Source organism: Octopus bimaculoides, chromosome 12 (genome assembly GCF_001194135.2).
Source record: "Octopus bimaculoides isolate UCB-OBI-ISO-001 chromosome 12, ASM119413v2, whole genome shotgun sequence".
NCBI lineage: Eukaryota > Metazoa > Mollusca > Cephalopoda > Octopoda > Octopodidae > Octopus > Octopus bimaculoides.
In genome coordinates this window covers 66,506,880-66,524,170 of record NC_068992.1, presented here as the reverse complement: position 1 = coordinate 66,524,170, position 17,291 = coordinate 66,506,880, and the positions used below count along the sequence as shown (strand labels likewise).

Here is a 17,291-nt window from a genome sequence, read left to right as displayed (position 1 = left end):
CACCAGGCTCCAGCCTTCTGTTTTGGCATGGTTTCTACAGCTGGATGCCCTTCCTAATGCCAACCACTTTACAGAGTGTACTGGGTACTTTTTACATGGTAATAGCATGGAAGCTTTTCTTACATTGCACCAGTATGGCTACTTTTTACATGGTGCCAGCACAAGTGTTTTTTTTACATGACACCAACATGGGTCCTTTTGACATGTTACCAACATGGGCACCTTTTATGTGGTACCAATACAGGTGCTTCTTACATGGCACCAGTACAGGTGCTTTTTACATGCTGCCAGCATGGAAGCTTTCTAAGTGGCACCAGCAAAGGTGCCTTCTATGTGGTGCCAGCATGGATGATTTTTATGTCAAATCAGCACTGGTGCTTTGTCTACATGGTGCCATGTGGCATCATACAGTGTTACTGGAGAGACAGTAACTACACACTGCTAATACCATAGAGTGTTATTCCTGAGATAGTATTGTCCAGAGTCAGTGATACAAAGCTCTTCTGATTGCTTTGAATACTATGACTATCTTGGGACAGTATGCACTCAGATTGTCAAGTAAATTGTGGCCAAATGATTAAGCATTGAAATCCTAACATGAATAAATTTTGTGAGTTCCAAGAATGTAACGGTTAAAGATATATATTTAGAAATATAATGGCTATGTATATATATATATATATATATATATATATATATATATATATATATTATATGTAGTAATATAATGGTTAAAGACGTATATGTAGTACTATAAGAGCTAATGATATGTTATATCTGTAGGAATATAATGGTGAAAAATAATCATGGAAAGTAATTACAGATAGAAACTGAAACGATGAGATCAATTCACCAATTATTATATGCACAAACACTCCTGCAATGCATGCACACGCACACACACTTAACACCTGTTGGATATTTTCGTTAACATTGTCCTTAAAAATATTATGATTCACTAATTCCCATTACTAATTTTTTTCATGTTATGCAAAGTTTTTATGTAGTACATATAGCTTTTCATGAAAGCATAACCAAGGCACTCCCCCTCCCCTGCTCCTGTTTTTGTGCTCAGTATTCTAGGCTAATGTTTATATTATCATGATAATCAATGTCCTGGTGTCTGTTTGCCATCAGATACACAAATCAATTTATTTCAGACAACAATTGAATATCCTTCACCTATCTTGTTTCATTCAATTTACATCAGTAACTCTCATCCCTGCCTTTCACAGCCAAACAAAACTATTCTAATATACATAAACACCAACAAAAGCAAGCTGATCTTTGAACACCCCCAAGTTGGGGTTATTACATATCACAATTCCCTCTACAACTTGTTTCCCCTCAGCTAATATACATCACGTTCTCAATATCTCATAATTCCTCACTGTTGATCACAATCTTTAACCGTGTCAGGTATGTATCGCTTGACTGGTTATTTCTCTATAAAACAACACATCTTTACTTATCTTAATAAATAGCAACACTATATATCTATCTTTCTCAGTGGCCTCTTATGAAGCCTCCATTGTTACTTTATTGACACCACTGGGTATCAAAATGCCAACATTATGACTGCAGCTCAATGCTCTGTGAACACTGTAAGACAGGACACTGACAACTGCAACAGAGACTTTGAAGCTGTGACCAACAGGAAGGGTCACAGCAGGTGTTCAGACTGCGTTTGCATGCTGGAGTTCATACCACATCTTCGAACAGGGCCTTAAGCTCAGTTCAGAGAGCTATGAGAAGTTGCTGGGGACTGTGGTCAATACATGGCTAGAGAGGGTTGCTGCTGGAAGGACGTATGTGTGGCAGTGGGATTCAGCTGTATGTCATGCCTCCAGAAAGAGTCAGGAGTGGTTGGCCGGAGAATTTCTACGATTTTTACCAGCCCCAATTTCTGGCCTCCTAATTTCCCTAATAAAATCTTATGTAGACCCACAGGGGCCATATGGACCCTGGTTGAGAACCACCTAGAACAGACATTTTACATTCACTGCTTCACCGTTCCAAAGTTCAAATTCCATGTTCGCTTGCCCACCTTTCATCCAACATAAACATCACTAATTGGTCAGTTTAATCAATTAACCCACCTCCTACAAAATATGTCCCTAATCAACCGCATAAGCAATATCCTGAGACTGGTGGCAGATGGTCTGAATTAGCAGAGTTTCACTGTGTGTAATCTTACTACTACTACTACTATTGTCACTGCTGCTGCTGCTATTATAACCACAAACATTGCCGTCTCTCTGAGGTCAATACAAAATAATTATCAGTAATATACTGATACTGGACCAGTCAACTGTAGACTTGCACCACCAACCTACAAGAATTGGCTTTCAAGTTTATCCAAAGAAATCAATATTCTATAAACAATATTAGTAGAATGGATTCAGAATAACAAAGACTGGAATGATCTAAATATCACAAACCACCAACACCACCACAACCACAACAACAACCAATATAAACATTATTACATTGTTCTTCAATCCTATTTAGTTTTGTGTGTGTGTGTGTCCGTTAGGTCTGCTGAAAAAAAAAAAATCCACTCTCTACATCATTGATTAATTTGTGTCCTCTAAGGTTTCACAACTTTCTCAAATTCTCACAACAAATCCCAATCAAAAGATATTTTCTTTCAGGAAAGTGAAGCTGTTGAGTATCTGACCAAGAACCAGACTTGTGATTCCAATATTGGCCCAAAATAGTTTACATTTCAAACCATAACAATTAAATCTGGTGAACAAAACAAAACCCCACAAAGTGTTTCAAAGTATTAGAAAACCGTGTTCCTTTCTCATTTCCTTCTCTAAGTGTAATCTTAGTCCCATGGGAACATACAGTTCAGTACTAACAGCAGCAAGTGACACACAGAGGAATCAGCCCAAAAATGTTAAACTAAAATTCTCTTCAATATAAAAAGGGGAAATGGTTACAACAACAACAAAAACAAACAATAATATTATAAAAAGTATCTTCTATTTGTTATCATTGTAATTAAATTATTAATTACTGTCTAGTCTACCTTCTTTTATGAAGACTTGATCCAAGTTCTTACTGCACAGAAAAAGGAGTGAAGAATACATCGGGGGAAATGTTTACTGAACACTATACTGTTAATGTCAAGATTCATTCCAGTTCATTCCAAAGCCCTGACCCCTGTGGAACCCCCTGTCCATATCTTTCCATCAGGGGTTGATTTACAACAGTTTAAGTGGAACAATAATAGCATGCTAATCTTGGAGGCCCTACAAAAGTCAGAGGTACTGCCCCTTCTGACAGATCCAGCAAGTGAAACAGAAAATACTCACTTGTTATTTTCTTCTCAATATACTTGTGTATTGTTTTAATTTCCTCTTAATTATACAAACAAAACAAAGAAACCGGCATAAGAAAGAAATTTAAAATATAAAAATGCAGATTTTTTTTATACAAAAATAAAAAAATTATCCATTGGAGAGAGAGAGAGAGAGCGGGGTTACTGTAGTTCGGGTTTCACCAGTCACAAGGACAGACATAAATGTTTTTTGTTTAAAAAGAAAATCAAAAGCAACTGCAACTAGAAATAAATAAAAAAAAAAATGCAGGCAATTAATCAGGTTATTGTCTAAAAAGAAGAGAAGGTAGAGATAAAAACAACAACAACAACAGTAGCAATAACAAATGCATTTGTGGTTGTAGTGGTAATATAACATGCCAACATGACTGAGGCATGATGGAAAAGAAAATGAAAAATTAGCATTGCTTTCACAATTGTAGCTAAAATGGTTGCAAACTGTGGCTACAAAACATTGAAGAATTATCGAATTTCATGGCATGTCAAGAGGAATGTCAGAAGGCAATCAAATGTGGAGAACTGAAGAGACATGTAATGTTTGTTAGTCAATGGTTTATCTGTCAAGAACAACAAGATGAAGATATTAAAAAATGAGTCACTTGTTCCACGTGAGGGAAATGGAAGAAAGTTTTTTTTTTGAGAGAAAAAATTAATTATAACTTGTTAAACAGGAGGATTTGGTCAGTATTCAGAGAGGATTTGGAAAGATTAATGATGTACATTCTTGCTACATAAGACATTTAACATTACACTACAACTGGGAGATTTATTATTGAGAGAGGCTTTTGTCAACACTCAACAAATATGAAAGGAGAATGCCTTAGAGTGAAGTGTGAGTTAGAATATGAGAGAGAAGGAAAGAGAGAGGACAAAGAGAGAGAGAGAGAGAGAGTAAGGGAGAAAAAAGGTGAGAGTAAATTGAATCAGACAGACAAGAAAACTGTCCCCATCCAAATTAATGGAGAGGATGAAGAAGACGTTTTAAAATTAGTGAGTGACACACAGACAGAAAGGCAAGCAAGCAGGCAGGCAGGCAGATTTGTCTGCTATGTCTAGCAAGAGAGGTGAGCACAAAGAGGCTTGTTTATTGGCTTGTGATGAAGTATGTTATAGCAAGATGTAGAAAGCAAGAACATAGTTTCAAATAGACATCGATCATACTGGAGCTCCATCTCCACAGGTAGAGATAATCCACCACCATCACCCAAAATAGTTAACTGATATCAGAATGATAGCAAAATCCACCTGGACAGGATTTGAATGAGGAAGTATTTTAGCTGAGAATCTATTAGTTCTTCCAATCATCACCACTCTCGTTGTTGATGCTTTCATTCAGTAAATTGTTTACGTGTGGGTGAGAGACAAGAACATGGAAGCAGGGGAAACAACTCTAGTGTTAGTTGTTTGGTTATCTGTGCAGCTTTCCAGTGGGAAAAAGGTAAGAGGAGGAGGCACTCGGAACTGGCAGCGGAAATCATCTGAAAGAAAGGTTAAGGAGAAACAAGAGCTGTGTTGGAGCTCAAAGTACACAGCCCCAGCACTCAGACCAAGCGAAAAATACAGTGTGTGTGTGAGAGAGAGAGAGAGAACCAATTTCAGCATTCGTGTAAAACAAGAGCAAATTGATGTCTCTCAGAAAGGATGTTAGCATTAGTAATAGATTATAGGTTACAAGCTGAACTAATAGTCATGCATGAAAGAACATGCTGCATGGATGAAAGAGAAGAGAACAGAGAGAAGAAAATGAGCATAGAAAAAGGGAAGAGAACGAGGAGGAAGAAAACAACAATGGTACAACAACTATGAAGAAAAAGAAGAAAAACTAATCTACAAAATGCTAAAAGAACAAAACAAATTGAAGAAATCTACCGTCATGGTATTGGATATTCCAGAGCTCAAGTTCTGAAAAAGAAATCAGATTAAAGTTTTTATCTTCTTACACTACTATTCATATACATGTGTACATACACATGTACACACATACACACATACAACAGGCCCAACCAAGAGACAGACGACACACACACACACACACACACCAACAGTGAAAAAATATGGCACATGTACAGCTGAAAGGCAAATCATAATAAAATTATCCTGGTGATCAAAATCATACTTATTGTTATCAACACCAGGATCTGAATGTAAATAGTCTTTTCAAGTCATCCAATACCTTGCCTTTATTTATTTATATCACATCATATAACAGTGTGTGTGAGAAGGGGAGAGAGGTGGGAGAGAGAGAAAGAGAAACTATATGTTACTCGTCTATGGAGATGGGTAAAGTTAGGTGTATTTCCACTTGTGTAGGTGGGGCAAGTGACAAGCTATCTGAATAGTCCAAAAGGGAACGTTCCTTCTCCCTCCCTGTATTTATCTTTAATCTTAAAAACAAATGATATAGAAATTCTTATTGCTGCCATTGCTGCCAATGATTATCTGCAATTTGGAACCTGCACAACATTCTCTTGCAACACATCAATTGAGCTTTCTTAACAGAGGGACAGCCATATATTCTACAATTATTTACATTCACAAAGACCGTCAACACAACAGTCTACTCTGGTTCTGTGATATACAATGTTTAATGCAATCTGAATTAAAACCTTCCATCAAAATTTCATGTTCCAAATACCAGCTTGATAATAACAAAGTTATTTTACTAAATTCTTCATTATTTTCAAAATTAATTAAAACAAAAGCAGTGTACCTCAACAGAAATATTGTAACAAAAAATTTTTAAAATTAAGTTTTGATTAATTAAATGACTAAAGATCTGAATTACAGATTCTAGGTTAGAGTCTTCCTTAAACTCCAGTTCAACTCGATTCAAATAAAACATGCTGTATCTATTCAGAGACAGTTATTGTGTGTGTGAACACTGTCTACTTTAACCATTTGTAGATGTGTGTGGTTAGACTTAAAAGAATAAACTATTTGCTATATTGACTACAACAGTCACTGTTATGAACTAAACATTCAACATATGTTTTTAATTGAGAAGTTAATGGAAAACTAGAAGCAGCCATAAACATATCTGTCTGTGCAGTTCTGTGTGTGGCATTTTAAAGTTTTGGCATGATATTTAAGCATGATGGGTCATCTTAACACAATTAAAATGCTAATCTGTACAAGAGGTAGGTTTAAATAACTTCTAAAATTAACCAACAGCTTAAAACAGGATTTTCTAAACTATTAAATAAACATTAAGAGAAAACGAGAAGCCTGAGTACAATCAAGAGTCTATTGGCTTTAACTAAATGATCTTCAAATGAAACAATGGCAAATGAAAGAGGGGTGGAGATGATGGAGTAAAGTAGGAAATGGCATATTAAAAGGACTTGAGTCAACTAATATGACACTGGAATAATAAATGGCATGATCTAGAAGCTACTAGTAGATCTGTTAATTATTTATTTAAACAACTCAGCAGAAATACCTCATCATATTTTATACTGTCACCAAATTTGACACTCTCATACAAGAGGAATGAAAAGGTAGGCATTTGCTTTTTGGGGTTTGTTTAGGGGTTATTTTCCTTTGTTTTTGTTACCCCCACCACCACCTTACCTTTTCAAGACCATGGTTTGATCTATTCCTAAATCTAATCCAACATATTCCTACTATAAAATCTACCCAAAAAGTAGATTAAATCACAAATTATCTTCAGATTCATTGGAAAGAATCTCTCCTGCAATCCATTGATTTCAACCAAAAGAAAAAAAAAATCTGCTTCATTCTATTTATTTCAATGTTCCAGAATTAGACGAAATGATACCATTCCTAAGGTTTCTCCTTTCCAACACCACCCCTCATACTTCCATTGACAATGCAATCATAAAATTTTGAAGCCACTTGTATCTAAGGATGACAGATAAAAACAGCACAAGAGAAATTATGGTGCTTTGGCCAACCAACCAACCAATACCTGTAAAGAATCTCTATATGGTCACTCAGTCTACAAGACATAGCAGTCGAATGTCCTTCAAATCACACCCTATCTTCTTTACAAAAAAGAATACACTGAATAGTGTAGTCCAAAATACACAAAGCCTGCAAAAATTTAAGACAAGATGGTTGTGGTTGGAATAGCTTTGGCCAGGAAGTTATTGTAGTGACCACTTATTATTATTATTATTATTATTATTATAAAGACTTTAAGAGTTTTACTACATTAATTTGAGCAGTCCATTACACATGATATTGTAACCTATGTCAATATTAAATTTAAAAAAAAAAAAAGATTGAAAAAAACAAAAAAAACAAAGTGTACGAAAGTACACAATATATAATTTGAGAATGTGACAGAAGAGAATTTTATGTTTTGGATGGTGGTGGTGGTGGTCCTTCATTGGCAACGTTGAAGAAGAAAAACAAAAGGTTACATGAAAAGCGATGGGTTTTACAGCAAAAGCAACATGGTGAATTAAAATGGAAATGAATAAAGTGGAGGTGTGTGGAATGGTGTTTTACAGGCGAAAGATGAGGGCTAGAAAAGGAGGTAAGTGAGATGCATGTGCGGGTGGGTGTGATTGAAAAATGTTTCATGGATTGACAACAACAGAAGAGGTAGAGCAATGAAAAGTTGTGATGGGCAAAGCACTGAAACTTCCTGCTATGAAAGAATTGAAAGACACTGCATTGCAAGACTGTCCACCCTTACAGAGATATCTATCTAGATCCCCAAATTTTTATTTACATTAGGAATTTGATGAGTTCAGTAGAAAACAGTGGGTAAACATTGGCTGTACACTTTCGAAAAGTTTGCTAGAAGCTCAAGTTCTGTGCCAACAGAAATAAAAGCAAAACTTGGTTATCACAAACAATATTGACATTTAGTTTAATTGTTCTGACATTGAAGGAGCTGAGTGGTTAAAGGTGGAAGTTCTTTGTAGAGTTTCAATAAAAACAAGAGAAAAGCAATAGCTTATCTTAGCTGACAAAATTATAAGATTTTAATCATTCCATGCTTACAACACTGGTTAATACCAAAGGCAGCAGACACAACTGTAAAGGTGTCAATTCCCAAGACAAACATTTGTTGAAAACATGCAGCAGAGAGTGGGGGGGGGGGTTGTCTCATTAAGGGCAGCCTCTCAAGTGCTGGTAACATGAAAAAAATGTCTGCAGATCATGCTATACAGGTTTGGTGGTAGGAAGGACATCTAGCTGTAAAAAACTACACCAAAGATATCAGAACATACACAGGAAGAGAGTATCCTGTTGCTGTTTTCTTTGTTGTTGCTGTATCAGGTGACAAAAGATAGTCACAAGTGGTAAGAGACACAGTTGAGACTTGCCCGACTCATGCCAGCATAGGTAAACAGACATAAGGTGACAATGATGAATACAGTCAGTACTGTATATATATATATATATTGTATAGAAAGGTTCATTGAATTCATAAAAGACTGTTGTATCAAATTAAAGAATGTTGTGCTTTAGTGCCTGGAATAGCCTCAATGTGCAGATTTCTTTTATCAAAGACAATCCACCCATCACTAGCTTGGACAGTTTTCTCGAATGCATTAAAGGGTTTTTGACTGGTAATTCTAACAGGTCAAACAATCATATAGAGGTTCATCAAAGAGAGACAAAGTGGCATTATCTAAACAGTATGACGACACTGAAATTGCATCATCTTATTAGAGAGTAGTTAAATTTAAAATTTAAGTTAGGACTTTGAATTAAATTTTGGTTTTAAATTTTGGCACAAAGCCAGCAATTTCAGGGGAGGAGTAAGCTAATTCCATCATCCCCAGCACTCAACTTGTACTTATTTTCTGTCACTCCTGGAAGGATGGAATACAAAGTCAACGTTGGTGAAATTTAAACTCAGAAATATAAAGACGGACTAAATGCTGCAAAATACCTTACCTGGCAGCTCACCTTTTGGACTTCAATTTAATATTAAAACATCAGATGTCACAAAGGTACCTTTTTACTTCTTTAATTTCGTCTCAAAAAGGAAACTGTATTTGCCATTTCCAAATATAGGTCAGTAATGCACATTTGTTTAGAATGACTGAACTCTTTATTTTACCAAATGTCAATAAATCTAAGTTGACCCTCAACCATAAGACTTACATGCAGGTATTTGTTTACCTGATAGAATTAACAATAAAACATATTCTAAGATTCCTTCGCTGTCAGCTTTTGTCTTGCGCTCTCTTATTATTCAGTGTTGTCCTTCAGAATATATTCTTTACAATGATTCATGTCTATGGCACTTAGTAATCACATTCAAGACATTCTCAGCTGAAAACCAGCCAAAAACAAAGAATGAAAGAGAAGGGGTGAGAGAGAGAGAGAGAGTGTGTGTCTTGTGAAGTGGATGCATGCATGACTGTGTTTAAGAAGTTTACTTCCCAACAATGTGGCTTCGGGTACAATTCCACTCTGCAGCATCTTGTGCAAATGTCTTCTACCACAGCCCAATGAATGAAATTTGGTCGACACACAATGTAAGAGCCTACTGGAGAAGTCATTCTTGTTTTGGGAAGGACATGCTTAATCCATGATATGGTCTAACAGCCAACAGGCCCTTGGATAGTTTAAACAGAGTCCACTCCATTGCAAATTTTAGGGACCAGGCCTCCAGTCTGAGGCTAATTTTCTCCCGTCTTCCCACCAATCACAGGGACACTAAAAATAGGTTACAAGACACTCTTGTTCCTCCTTAAATTTAAAATTAAAGTAAGTCAACATTATAATGACTGAAATATAATGCAAATACATAAAGGTAGATAATGTGATGGTAATATTTAGTAATGTGAAATCTTAAGTAGATTAAACCAGATTAACGGTTTTAAAGAAAGAATCAATTGATCATTATAATCACAGCTAAGTTATAAACATTCAGGAGATACCCTGGATTTACTTTCTGTTCAACAGTGAAAACTATATCCATCAGACCTTCCTTAAACACAAAGAAACTCATACATATACATCCAGCTTAACTACTCCAGTTTGTAGGGTCTAGGAATGTATTGCAGAGCAGTCAGTACAACATACAGATTTGATGAGAACAGAACTAAAGAATTTGGACAACATAATGTCAGGGTTAGACAAGCTGAACTTGAAGATTGGTTAATTAACAAGACTAAGATTTGCTTGAAAGAACCCAGTGAAATAATAACAGTAATAATTTAGTTTAACCAGTAAACTCTTATTGAAGTGGAACAAAAAAAATTCATTATTTTTAAAAGCAACTTCCACCAAAATACCAAAACTGTCACCAACAATTTTCCACATTAATGCTATCTTGAAGCAATGCTTATATTCTGTAACACAAAGATATGAAATAACTATGTCTGGCTTAGGTTAGCAGTGAAGTTTTTAAAACGATTAAATCTCTTCATTTTTATCAAAAGTAAATCCATGAAAATATTTACTAAAAGTGTTGAGTGTTATCCAGTACAACCAATTATTACTCAGTATTTCTGAGGTCCCCTCCCTCCCATTCACATATCAACCATACCTTCATATCTAGTCAATCATACAAGAACAGGTTGGCTGTTTAGAAACAAAGTAAATATTTTTGATCAAATAAACTAGATTAGTTCATAATTCAAACAATTCTAAAATTAATTTAGGCCAGATTTATTTAGACGTATAATTAAAATGCTTATTGACAAATTTGACTTATGGAAGGGGGACAGGGACATAATTCTTTGGACCACACAGACAATGCACTTCCATCAAAAGCATACGAATACAAAATCCACAAATTTCATTGAATTTCCAGTGAGAAAAATTACATCACAATTTAAAACATTCATGCATAAATTTAATTTTAAAAAATAAACATTGTTTTAAACACTGAAAAAAAAACTGTCATATTTATGAAAAGTTAACTAAGCAAACAAAAATATTAAATATATGATGTTGCGAAAAAAAATAATAGAACTAAACAGCTTATAAACATGTAAAAATCTGAAAAAGTGGTCAATTAATTGATTAATTGAATTTTTTTCAATCAATACAATTTTAGTCTCAGAATTCCAGACAGGAAGAATATCATATGATAGTAAATAAACAGATAAATAAAAAATATATTCCAGACTCAAGAAATCTTTTCATGAAGACAATTGAAATTATGTAACTTTGCAACTAAAAACTTTTAATATGATCAGTTATTGCTACCATTTCAATTAATTAGAAATTAAATACCCCATAAAGTGTGTGTGTGTACATATGATATAGATGTGTGTGTGTGTGTGTGTGTGGTCAGGAAGCTTGTTTCTCAAACACGTGGTCTCAGGTTCAGTCCCACTGTACATCTTGGGCAAATGTCTTCTATAACCCCAGGTTGACCAAACCCTTCTGATTAAATCTAGCAGGCAGAAACTGAACGAAACCCCTCCCATATATATGTGTGTACCTTTGTCTTGATATCATGAGATGATTGCAAATAAGAAGCACAACCCTACAAGTGATGCCATTCATTTCCAGTCTTCTATGAAAAACATGACGAGCCAAAAGGAAGGGTTACCTTGTTTGGAACTACATGAGGATTGGAGACAGGAAAGGTATCCAGCCGTAAAAAAAACATGCCTCAACAAATTCTATCTGCCTCATGCAAATATGGGGAAGTGAAAGGTAAATGGTGATGACAATGCTGTGTGTGTGTTACATTTCCTTTTAAGGTTTTTTGGGGTGGGGGGTTGCCTTTTCCAAACTACTTTTGAACCATTATTATATTATTCCTAAAGATTTCTTCAGTTTACATTAAGCCAAGATTTAAGTTAGACCAGTTTATATTAGCCAACATTTGGAGGAATTAGATCAAACCAACCAAGCTGAAAAAAATAAATACGTAATATTTTATCAAAGATTAAAAAAAAAAGACAATAAACTTGAGTTTTTACAAAAATTATTCATTTTTGCTTTGTTAACTTTCTGACAGCAGTGTTGAATAATTTTTTTTTTTTTTTTAAATATTAGTCACAAAACTAAAATTAGTAAGTTTATGGGTTAAACACAAAGAAAACATTTAAACAATAATATAAAACTGTTGTAGTTACCCCAGAAATGAACTGCAAAGAAAATAAACAAGTGATTAGTTACATTGAGTAGGGAGTAGATTAGATGTCAACACAATAATGAAAGAGGGAAACACCAAAGAAAATAGGGGTCAATGACTCAAGGCCACAACACAGCTAAATAGATATTATTATTAGGGAACTAGAACAGAGAAAAGATTATCACAATTGTTGTTTTTTTGTTCTAAACATGACAGTTCAACTGTATCTGATGGTAAAAATTAGCTACGTTTCTCCTTCATATAACTCACTAGCACTCCATCAGCTACGAAAAATGTTCCAGTTGATCCGATCAGTGGAACAACCTCCGTGTGAAATTAACATTTAAGTGACTGAGCACTTCCCAGACACGCATACCCTCAAAGTAGTGACAAGGCTGGCCATTTGCGTTACTGGTACAGCTCATTTTTGTTAGCCAAGTGGACTGGGACAACCTGAGATAAAGTATCTTGCACCAGCAGGAATCAAACTTTTGGCCTTACAATGGTGAGCAGAATACCCTAACCACTAAGTCAGGCACCATCACTATCCTTCATATACAGAATGGCATTTTATAACCTCTCAACAATTACTAGACAACGAAGTAGTAATAAAGCATGTGCAGACTAACAAAACAGAATATTTTATGAACATACAAGGAATGTTTAAGAAAACAGATTTGAGATTGATCCAATCCATTTCATCATTTGAAATATGAAATTTCCTTCCGTGCGATAAGACTCTGGATAAATTTCTAACTAAATGATAATAAATAGTCTAAACAGTAATTTTGGTAGAGAAAACTATGACAGATTCTCTAATTAGATATAAACCCTGACTTTATACCACTTGTTATATAATAACATTAAATAACAAACAATAGGGGTTGGATTATTGCTGTTCCTTTGGTTCTAATTAGTGATTAGAAAGTCTAAATGAATGGGCAACTATCAATACACACACACAGAGGCACTCATGCCATTAGTCCAACCCTTGCCTGCATGGAAAACAGATGTTAAATGATGATGAGGAGGGGGATGAAGATGACTGGCACAAACACAAACATTACACAAAAATATCAAGAAAGGCTTTTATATTAAATACTACACAGAAATGTCATTAAACACCAGCAACAAAGTCTACTACAATTGAGAAAAAAAGACCATAACATGACCTGACAACAATATAATCATAAAAGAACAAGTTCTTTTAATTTTATACAACAAAAAAAAAGAATAAAGAGGTTAGCAACTATAATGAAATAAAAACAGCCATCCAACTCAATTCCCTGTTAACTTTGTCCATTATATCCTAACATTGTGTCATTACAGAAAAACAGAGGAAAATGGTGATAAAAGGTTCCATTCAATTGATTGTATTAGTCAAATCTGGAATTGTTTCGTTTCTTCAGTTTAATGTTTTCATTCATTTTGTTTTTGGTTTATGTTGCCTCACTTTTGATTTATTTATTCCACAACAATAAAATAAATATTCAATAATCAGTTTCCAATAACATTTAATCAGATAATACTTGAATGTAGTAGTTGTATGCTGTCAACTTAATGTGACAGTCTCATGAAGGGAATAATACTACTGTTGTTTAGACCTAGGAAGCTGCACCGCTTCCTGTCAGCCTTGACACATTTCCTGTGTCCTTATGTTTATAAGGGGGAGACAAGCACCTCCACCCAGCTAAGCCTGCATCCAGAGACATGTTTCTGAGTCTTTGCTCGTCGTCATCAGTCTGGAGTAGCATGACCTGCTAGTCGAAGATGCCTATCAAGCTCTTGTAAACATATAATAATTCTAGTGAAATACATTCACTGATTTCAAATTTAGAAATAATACATTTCTAAATCTCTCAGAGAGATTTATGGAGAGAAGTCGGCTTATTCTGCGTCAGATTGCTGAAGGTATGCTGCCCAACCTGGTGTTCACTGATGAAAAGAAATTTGACAACAGACAGACAGTAAACCACCAGAATGACTGAATTTGTAGTGTACCTGGCTCCATTGTGGGTAGACTTGTAAATCAATATCAAAATCCAGTCAGTTATCGTTGGGGCAGCTGTGACAGCCACTGAATGGTTTCCCCTTGTTTTTGTGCCCTTGGGTGTTAAAATTTGCCTTTTGACCCCTTTCAGGTTCAATAAAACAAGTACTACTTGAGCATTGAGATTAATGTAATCAATTTTCTCCCCCAGCCCCACAAAAATTGCTAGTCTTGCGTCAAATCTGAAACCAATATTTTCCCAACAGATGTTGACTAAGAGACATTCAAACTAAACCTCCACTACATCAACATCACCAGGCTGTGAAAGTTATGATATTTCTTCCTCAAGACAAAATCATTAAAGAAATATGGATAAGTAACATCAAACCTTCACACAGTGACTGAATGGTTGAATTGTTGAGATAAAATCACATAAACACTTATTGAACCATGCAGTCAAGTGAGCAGACGGGAAATAGCTTCTATAAAACTAATAGTGTGATACTCAAGACCACTTTAGCACCAGTTCCGGGGTTTAAAAGAAATACCCCATAAATGTCTAATTTTATAAAAGTCTCTGACCGATGCCAGTATCAAATGGAAGGTCATAAAATTTCAAAACCAGCAATACAAAAATAAGTAAATTAAATCTTATTTTTAGCACTGACAAACATCATTCTATGATACTGTGTGCCAAAATCTATGAATGGATTGTGGTCTGAACTGCAATTTGAAGCCAACACAACTCCACCTTGTTTTATCTAGACTGAAGAAAACAAGAGACTCGCATGGAAATGGATTTAATAATAGCAATTGCTTCAAATTTTGTTACAAGGCCAGCAATTTTGAGGAGAGGGGCAAGTCGATTAGATCAACTCCAGTGTTTGACTGCTACTTATTATACTGACCCTGAAAGGATGAAAAGTAAAGCCAACCTTGGTAAAATTTGAACTCAGAGGAAATACATAGCAGTATTTTTTTCCAGCTCATTACGTTCTACCATGATTCCACCAACTTAGCACTTGTATAATGGTTTCAAATTTTGGCACAAGGCCAGACATTTTGGACATGGGTCAAGTCGAATACATCAACCCAGTGCACAACTTAATTTATTGACCCTGAGAGAATGAAAGGTAAAGTTGACCTTGACAAAATTTGAACCCAGACTGTAAAGACTGATGGAATACCACTAAACATTTTGTCCTCCATGCTAATGTTTCTGCCAGATCACCACTTTACACCACCTTTATGAATATAATGTATAATAATAAATATAATGTAGTCTTAAATATTGATGCAATATTAGAAACAGCCCTAAGTGCCACCAAAAGTGCCACCAAAAGGGATCCGATAACTATTTACATGTTTAACCTACATTTTGGTACAAATTTCAAAACAGACACAAAAGACAGCAAAGAGAACTTCTTTGCTCAGAGCCGAGAGAAACACAAAATGTTTTGCATATTAGTTCCGGCTCTTTCTGTTCTGAGTTCAAATTTCACCAAGGTCATCTTTTCTTTTCATCACTCTGGGGCCTGAGGTTAATAGTATTGGCTAACCTTCCCTCCTTCAAAATTACTGGCCTTGGACCTCAGAAAGTATGAAATTGACAAACAGATGATAAGGGCTCAGAACAGGTTGGCCATGTACAGGTTCACCATGTAAGTACTGATATATGACACGGTGAACAATAAATGTACGCTATTATCTCATCCTAATTGTCTGGACTTTTTTTTTTTTATTCTAGCCCCTTGTTTTTTTATATCTCAAATGTTTGGAAGTTTTTGCAGGTTTGATTTTGTATTACACACACACACACACACACACATTTTGAAATCAGCGAATGTGTTTCACTAGAATTATTATATGTTTATGAGAGCTTGATAGGCATCTCCAACTAGCAGGTCATTGCTACTCCAGACTGATGACGAGCAAAGACTCAGAAACATGTCTCTGGATGCAGGCTGAGCTGGGTGGCGGTGCTTGTCTCCCCCTTGTAAACATAAGGGCACAGGAAATATGTCAAGGCCAACAGGAAGCGGTGCTGCTTCCTAGGGCTAAATAACAGTAGTATTATTCCCTTCATGGGACTGTCACATTAAGTTGACAGCATACAACTACTTTATCACATCACAACTGCATAAACCTCTCTGGGAGATTTAGAAATGTATTATATATATATATATATATATATATATATATATATCCCTCTTGACTGTTATAAGAAGCACAAGCACTTTCACACACATGCACACATGTATACACAAGACAGGAACTTCCGCCAACCAAATTCAATCATAAGGCTTTGGTCAGCCCAAGGCTATAGCAGAAGACACTTGCTGAAGATGCCACACAATGGCACTGAACTCATAACCATAGGATTGAAAAACAAGCTTCTTAAGCACACAGCCATGCCTCTACCTATATATATATAATGCTAATTACTTAGAGCCATAGATGTGTTTTGTTTGTTTGTTTGTTTGTTTTTTATTTGTAAAACTAAGTCCTTTGGCTACTGGCGATAAAATGGAATGATTGCTGGGTTGCCAAAAGCTACTGAGCCAGAAACACCTGTCCCAGACTGTCCCCTAATCTCCAGTCAATAAACCTGTCCTCTTCCTTAACAGTATGTCAATATGAGAGAATTCTTGATTCTTGAGATTGCCTTCTCTTATCAAGTGGAACTGGTCTTAACTGCTATCTGCTAATTAAGGAACATCCTCTGAGACAAAAATAATTTCAATAAATCAAGAATTTATGTTGTATGGTATTTGATATACCTGTATTTGTGTATATAACTATCTATCTATCTTGACAGACAGACAGACCAAATAAAAAATGGTTATTAATAGTAACTGAAAACTAGTTATCGCCTGAAATCAACTGAGGCCCATGTAGTTTTAAGAGTGACTGAGATTATTGCATGT

The 17,291-nt window shown here is 35.3% G+C and overlaps 1 protein-coding gene across 7 annotated transcripts in view; it reads right to left on the bottom strand.

The window, feature by feature from the left end:
* The window catches only part of LOC106884484 (activated Cdc42 kinase-like), a 244,007-nt gene that overhangs the window by 78,741 nt on the left and 147,975 nt on the right, over positions 1-17,291 (bottom strand). For 6 of the 7 annotated variants that reach the window (XM_052972235.1, XM_052972233.1, XM_052972239.1 and 3 more), the window contains one exon: positions 5,219-5,251. The exons of the other annotated variant lie outside the window; for it this stretch is intronic. In XM_052972235.1, coding sequence (XP_052828195.1) covers positions 5,219-5,251 — 33 coding nt within the window. The remainder of the gene's footprint in view (positions 1-5,218; positions 5,252-17,291) is intronic. 7 annotated transcript variants of the gene reach the window in all.